Source organism: Lepeophtheirus salmonis, chromosome 10, assembly GCF_016086655.4.
Source record: "Lepeophtheirus salmonis chromosome 10, UVic_Lsal_1.4, whole genome shotgun sequence".
NCBI lineage: Eukaryota > Metazoa > Arthropoda > Copepoda > Siphonostomatoida > Caligidae > Lepeophtheirus > Lepeophtheirus salmonis.
Genome location: NC_052140.2, coordinates 1,680,726 through 1,688,838, shown reverse-complemented (window position 1 = coordinate 1,688,838; position 8,113 = coordinate 1,680,726). Strand labels below are relative to the sequence as shown.

Below are 8,113 nucleotides of genomic sequence, written 5' to 3'. Positions count from 1 at the left end.
TTGATTTTAACGTCTTTATTTAACAAGTTAAAAAAAAATATATAACTAATCTAACTAATTTTAAAACTTAAACAAATGAAATACAAAAATTCAAAAATACAACAACATTTAATTCATTTTCTTAATGAGATTTTGAGCTTCCCCTCACTCTTCAGTCTCTCCATCTTTTGTAAAAGGTGTTTTTATTAATGTAGTATTTCAGTTGATTTCGTGATCTGAAAACAAAATGTCAATTATACTAATTTAATAAGTATTAAATATTAAACTTACAAATTTTTTCGCTTCTTTTTTAGAGAGGAAGACGATATTATTTTCTCTGGGTCCACTTCTGGGTTGGACACCTAAAAAAAGAATAGTTTATTTGAGTGGTAAGTGCACTAAAAAAATTATTGAATTCCAGAGTAAAAAAAGACAACCAGACTCCTCTTGTTTTACAACCAGAGTTGAACAGTCATAAACTTTTATATTTGGCTATAAGACTCTAAAAAGGAATTTTTAGAAGACACGAAACATATAATATCGTTCCATCAAATGAGAATTACATTAATTTAATGTATTTTAAATAAAAAAAAACTTATATAAAACTTACAGATATTTTTCTCTTCTTTTTTGAAGAGGAAGACGGAATTTTCTCTGGATTCAGTTCAGGAGGGCCTTTCTTAGGGTCATCTCTAAACACCTCCTGTAGACAGTCGTGGTTAGCCACCTAAAAATATATAATATTAATAAGAGTTGGAAATGCCTTTCGGATTGTCCCAGTCGTCAAGGATTTCAATTTAGAGTCGTACTCAAATCTCACTCTACAATCCCATAATATAACATAAACTTTTTTTTAAATTCCGGAGTGAGAACAGAGTACGACCTCTTCCTTTCCGTAAGAAAGTTTTACATTCAGAGTTGTACAGCCATTGAGTGCCTGTAATTCTCCAGAAGGGAAATTGTTAGAGAAGACGAGACGTACAATCTTATGGCCTCATATGATAATAATATTTTAAATAAATAAATTTAAATTAAACATACAGATTTTTTCTCTTCTTTTTTGAAGAGGAAGACGGAATTTTCTCTGCATCCAATTCGGGAGGCTCTTTCTTAGGGCCATCTCTAAACACCTCCTCGAGACAATCGGGTTCAGACTCCTAAAAAAGTATAATAAATATTAATAAGAGTTAAAAATGCCTTTCGGATTGTTCCAGTCGTCTAGTGTTTCTTATTGAGGGCCGTACTCTACTCTCGTTCCACAATCCAATAATATTACCCTTAATAATTTGATAAATTCCGAAATGAGAGCACCCTCCTCCTTCCCGGAAGAAACTTTAACAATCAGAGTTGCACATCCCTTCAGTTTCTATTTGGGTTTACAACTCTTCAAGAGAAATTGTTAGTGAACGTCAAATGATGAAGCAGTTTTGTTTGAACTCACAAATTAGACCAATAGACCAAATGCCCCCCAGAGCTATTAGCTAACATATCTTTGTCTAAATTAATTAAAATGTTACCTTACAGGAACATGTGTAAGTACATGCACTTTTACAATTGCGTACAATAATGTCATCAGTTCAATTATGGGACGTATGGCAGAGAATCACATGACCCTGTATATAATTCATTGTATTTTTTTTTTGCTTTAGTCATATTTACCGAGCTTTCAATGGAGATCATCTTGGAATGTTCTTTAAGCAGCATGGCCAACTCCAACTTTACATCGGCTACATTCTCCATCACTAAACACCTATGGACCCTTAATTTATTGTCCACAGTCTTTCTCATAAGGCACAAAGTATAGTCCATGAACGAATTCAATGCCTGTGAAAAATTGACTATCATAGATGACGTTTTGTACATTACATACACCGGAATTTGATTTGCAGGTATAGGTGTTGGAATAATGTCCTTGTCAAAGTAGGAGCCAGCACGAAAGTTTGAGTCCACCTCTTCCAAGTATTTAAAAAAAACTTGTTACATAGTTGGAGTAACTTACTGCAATAGTTGGAGCCATTATTTTCCTGAGGTGGACCACGAAATTTTCGTACGATTCCTCCGGGGATTTCTTTAAAGGACGTGATGTTTCGGACTTATTTTTGGTCTGGTTTAAATTAATACTCTTAGAGCTTTTACAATTCTTAGCATGTTTGGGTCTGTTTAAAAAAGAAATATTAGGAGTCAATTAATTCAAATTTACGGCAGATGAAAACAGAGACGTACAAACTTGCAAAATATTTTTTACAATATTGACAGAGGCGCCTTGGTATTTGAGCTATCATATATTTGTAATCATTTTTTGATGCTTCCCAATCTATTCCATGCTGGATGGACAAGTGGCGTCCCATGCTGGTATAGTAATAGGTTTTAAAACTGCATTTTTTACAGTGAGTCTCCACAGGGTCATTTTGATACATTGGTAGTGATTTGGATGCTGTAATATAAAAAGAATTAATCAATTAACTTAGAAAATAACTGAGCTAAATAAATAACTCACTCGTTATACTTTCTTTAGGTAAGATAGGCCCCCCTGCCACACATTCTCTTTCTACTTTATTTTCCGTTTCAGGAACCTTAGCGTATTTCTGATTATCGTTTACTTCTTCTATTGTATCTTCACTTGCTTTCTCTTCACGGGACTGATCGTAGTTGAAGGATTTTAAAGCTCTTTCTTCCTCCAATAATTTTTGATTTTGTATCTCCTCTAATTCATCTATATATTCGTCGATCAATTGTTGTCTATGTCTTTCTTCAAACCTTTGCGTTTTCTTTTTCTGTTTGTCCTCATCTTTTCTTAATTCCTCAACTTTGAGGTTTACAAGCTCTTCTTTACTTTTCCCAAACTTTCTATTTTTTTTCTTAGAACCATATTTTTGATATTTTCCAACACCATTTTTAGAGGGTTTATCTACTTTTTCATCGAAACTAGGTTTTAAAACAATATCCGAATATTTTCTTTTGGGGCTTTCTTCTAATTCTATTTCCTTTTTTAGTGATTTATCTAATTTATGTTCTTTTTTGATTTTTAAAGGCACAAAGGTACCGGATAAATTATTTTCCGTAGAAATATCATGTATAATATCTAAAATTTTACTTTTTTTCTTTTTTTTGTTTTTCTTGCGCTTTTTAGTTTTTTCAGGAATTTTTTTATCGTGTGTTGTAAAATTTACTTCGTCTAGAGACGAACTTACATCTTGAGTTTGATCACGAACGGATTTCAAGGAATCTTTCTTCTTCATTTTTCTTAACATAAAATATAAGTAAATTAATCAGATTTTTATATAAGAATACAGCTAAAAATATAATACATATTAATAAAGTCGAGTTTGTCTGCATGAAAAACAGTCACAGTATATAAGGCTATCTGATGCATATGTCACAGTAGAGATTGAAATCCAGTAGATTCGTTGATTCCCCTAGTAGAGATCTTGATTGTAATCTGTCCTAGAACAAATTATGATCATGATATCTCCTAGGAGAATCAATAATTCTACTAGTAGAGATTACAATCCTATTTTCTCCTAGGACAAATTACAATTTTACTGGGGGAGATAGTTGCAATTGAAGAGGTTGCCTATTTTCTCTATTAACTGATGCATAATTTCATTTTGATCTATTAGGATTATTTTTTTGTTGCAGATTGCACATTTTGCTAGTACCAGTTACAACTTGAAAATCCCAACATCTACTCAACATAAATAAGATTTATAATATACTGGGGTTTTTAGATATACATTCAATTATGTTTATGACCTACAAATAAAGATTTTAATTAAAATGAAAATTCTTCATTTTGAGTAGGTAAAAATATTGAGCTTGTGACCCTATGGGTGAAAACTCATAATGTCGGCTTATACAATAAAATACCAAAAAAAGAATAAAACATTTACTATCAAATGGAATGATATCTTCAACAATGTTCAGAATACATGGATTTAAAAATAAGGGAGGCGGTGTAAATGTCTTTAAAGGCCTCTACATCAAAAAATTGGGAGTACGAAAAAGGATGAAATTTTGAATTCAAATTTTTTATTTAAAATTAAAAATGTGCCAAATTTGAAAAAAAATCGAAAAGGAAAAATCTCTTTTTTTTACTTGATTTCACTTACAATTCCATATATATTTTAATATTTAATTAATTACACCAAAAAAATATAATCATTAGAAAAATGTTTCTGGAAAACAAAAAAATCTAAAGAACCGTTTGGAAGCCGGTTCTCTCAATTGAGCCACAATTCCCATCAATACTAATTGAAGAAAGATCCCACCCATCACCCGTTTCTCCTTTTCTAATTACTATACTTAGTTTATTCTTAACACACGTCCCAACTTGATTAAACTAACCTTGCCATTTCGAAAAATATATCTTCAAAGTAGAAAATTGTAATCCAGTAGACACAGCTAATCACTTGACAACTAGACACTAAGAATTGATCATCATATTAATAATACTTTCCAACCAATAATGTGCCCCGAATTTGAAAACTACCAAAGTTTACTTAATGGTAAAAGGAAGATTAGTATTAATCACTTCAATTTATAATATTTAAAATATCCTTATTTCTATCAAAATAATAAAATAATTTCCCTTTTTTTTTAATAAAATTGCGGAATCGATACTTCATGCCTTTCCATATTTAATATCTACAACTGAATACACCATTTTTTTATTATTATAACTTTTTTTTATAATTATTAAATGATTAATTATTAGAATCAATAAGACTCATATCTATATCCAACACTAACTCCATCTCTGAGATGGTTTTTTAAACTAAGTAGGGAAAACACACTCCCAATTGTTTGATTTTAATAAGTGGATACTTTTTCTAATCACAAAAATACACTCTAAAAATTTGATTTTCATAAATTTTGTGTAAAAACAAGAACTTTTTAAAAAATAAAAATTTTAGCATATCAATAAAATTCTGAACAAAATCAAACAAGCTCCAGATCAGTTATATACGTCATTGAAGTCAGCAAATAAATTTGGTTACCTTTTACTTATATTATTTTATTCAAAAAAGAAAAAAAAATGGTAAAATTTTTACTTCAGCAAGGCCCCATTTTATTTTGAACTCGTGGGGAAAATATATTAAGAAAGTAAAAATTTTGCTATTGATCTGAAGACAAGACTAATTAGTTGATTTTTTAATATAAATAATCCACTCTACATGTTTGAATTTTTATGATTTGTTTGTGAAACAAACTTTGATAATTTTTTATAAGTAGAACTCATTGACCCGGCATACCTTGGAGTCATTAAGCGTCGACGCACATCCAATTCTGCTTTAATAATATTGAAGATAACTACTCACCAACAAATCTTTGATGTTATTCTCCGGTTTTTCATGAGCAGACACACTCTGGCTACTTGAACGTTATTTCCTCAAGAATAAAAAATAATAACTAAAGCTTCATAATTTTTAAAATATGATTTGATGAGCCAGGGAGTGCTCTAGCTCGTTGCCAAGCCAATTCCAAAGTCACATTCATTTTTGTTATTATACAAAAAAAAATACCCTGCTAAGTTGACAGACTAGTTGTTCACCATTTTTAGTTGTTTAGTTTACTAAATCGTTCACTTTTTCTAATTTGAAGAGTTCACTAAAATCGTTCACATTGAATTCTTTTAATCGTTCATTTTGTAAACGACTTTTTGTTTCGTTTTAACCAATTTCATAAAAATAAAACGCAATTATAATAAATTTAAAAATTTCCAACATTGTCTAATAAAGTGGTCTACAATCTAAGACTTAAAGACTTATTCAGGACATACAACAGTCACTTTGCAATTTGGTGATGGAAAATTTCATAAAAAAGATACGGTCCCGCAAGCGTAGCCTTAGCAGCCATTTCCCTAATATTGTTTCCCATAATTAATGACATACCTTTCCCTTTACATTGCATAAACATCCGATCATTTATCTCAAAAAATGCAATTTTTTTTTAATATCAAAGTAACACCTCTTATTGGAAAACCCTTTATATCAATGGTTACGCTAAGCTGTTATTTATGAGAGTACTCTAGTCTTTCAGCCACTATTATTCTCCCATATCTTTTGTACTCAATGTATAATACTAGGAGACTTCTAGAACAGGGGCTCTAAAAAGGGAGTTAGAATCACATCTAGACATGAATTTTGAGGTTTAGGTAGTAAATTATGAGGAAACTCTCATTCAGTGATAAGAACCATTAGCACAAGAGCCTATAAATATAGTGACTCTCCTAACCTCAGGAATTGATCTTTTTATTAACGAAATAGGATAAAATTTGATAACTATGTTCCCCCTGAAAGTCCGTGTATAAGTCAATTTTCCTGTAATTTCGAATCTTCTCATTGTCCCCTTTTTTTAGTTATTCAAACGATTTTTTCATATACAGAGTACGTCAAGTCCGTACTATATACAAAGGATTAAAGTATGGAGACATTCTAAAGTACTTCCAAACATAACAAATAGATTCATGCATGTCTGTGAGAAAATACATCTATGGAGATCTATTGAAGTACTTTGTCTAAAAATTAATAAACAATTGGATTAAGGAAGATTTTCAAAAATAGGGATCTGAGATAGTTTTAACTTGTATTTTTTGTCGTTGATCCTTCATTTTTTTTTTTTTTAACTTGTTCATCGTTCATGAACGATTATCAACAAGCTTGTGTGTTGATAAGTAATATAAGTTGATGTTATATGATAAACAGGACAATCTGCGAAATGTTTTCATACATTTATACATACATACAGATAGACTTTGCTTTATTCATCTAGAACAGGAATTCTCAATCTTTTTTTTTAGCAATGTACCACTTGTGAAATATTTATATAACCCAAGTACCAGCAGAAAGTATTTTTAACATCAGTGATTTGCATTATATTTGGGGGTGGCTTGGTTTTTGTATTTTTTTTGGAAATAAATCCAAAAATTAAAATTTCTTGGAAAAAAATTTCAAAAATTAAAATTTCTTGGAAAAAAATTTCAAAAATTAAAATTTCTTGAAAAAAAAAAATCATAAATCAAAAAAATTTCAAAAAATTAAATTTTTGAAAAAAAAAAATCAAAAATCAAAAGCCATACTCAAAAAATAAAATTTTTTTACAAAAAATTTTAAAAATCCTTAACTATTCTCCAAAAATTAAGTTTTTAGGATAAATAAATCAAAATCTAGAGCTATTCATAGAAGATTAAATTAAATTTCAATTTTTTTCTTCAAATTTTGAGAAACACTGATTTAGAAGATTGTAATTAAGTATTATATCCAGGCTTGGAGATTGAATGGAGAAATGAACGGCGCTCACGTTTTCTGTTCATTTTTGAACGATGAACAAAAAAAAATGACCTTATTATTGTTTCTAAACACTATTGATGATTACTTTCCATGAAATCCTTCACAACACGCCATTTGCAAATCACTGGACTCTGGATTGGTCGTATATGAAACAAGTGTTCTAGGTCAAGATAGATTTCAATTTCTGCCTACCCATTTATTTCTTATTTTTAATGCTAAATACTTCAATATAATATGAATTTTATGCAAGAAAAGATGGGGAATTTAGTGTAGAATCAAACATATTCATGGAGATACTTGTAAATATGTAAGATAGCTTTTTTTTAGTACTCCGAAGTGATTGGTCTCAGATTATGTATCACGAGGGATGCGATGTTAGGACCAATTTTTATTTAAGTACCTCTGAAGTAAGAAATAATGTGTTTACACTATTAATGTTATAAGGGGTTCAGCTGTGGACATCACCAACCGGGTTGCAAAAAAAATGTTCACATTATATTTTAAGAAAATTCATTCCATCTTGCTTTTGTATTGACGGGTTACATATGTCAAATTAAAAAAATAATGAGTGTCACTTTATATAAGGATAAGCAACGAGCTAAGGGCTAGCAGATCATATTAAAGTTTTAAAAAAAAGAGTAGCATATATTAGTGATGTATCGTTCACGAACGTAAGAACTCAATGAGCCGGCTCTTTGAAGTGAACAAACCTATAATGATTTAACTTTTTCGTCAGGAGATGAAATTTGAAGCGAAAATAGGAGGAAAATTAAAAGAAAAAAAATTTGAAGAGCCGTTTAGGAGCCGGGCCCTTAAGAAGAGCCGGAATTCCTATCACTAGTACA

At 30.2% G+C, this 8,113-nt stretch overlaps 1 protein-coding gene across 1 annotated transcript; it reads right to left on the bottom strand.

Moving 5' to 3' along the window:
• Positions 1 to 4,480, bottom strand: LOC121125556 (uncharacterized). The gene is made up of 8 exons (XM_071891489.1): positions 4,324 to 4,480; positions 2,477 to 3,222; positions 2,203 to 2,413; positions 1,979 to 2,135; positions 1,639 to 1,803; positions 1,021 to 1,136; positions 271 to 341; positions 1 to 215 (listed from the first exon to the last, which is right to left on the bottom strand). The coding sequence occupies exons 1-7, from the start codon at positions 4,329 to 4,331 to the stop codon at positions 308 to 310; spliced, it is 1,437 nt and encodes a 478-aa protein (XP_071747590.1). The 5' UTR covers positions 4,332 to 4,480; the 3' UTR covers positions 1 to 215; positions 271 to 307.
• Positions 4,481 to 8,113: the final 3,633 nt, after the last annotated feature.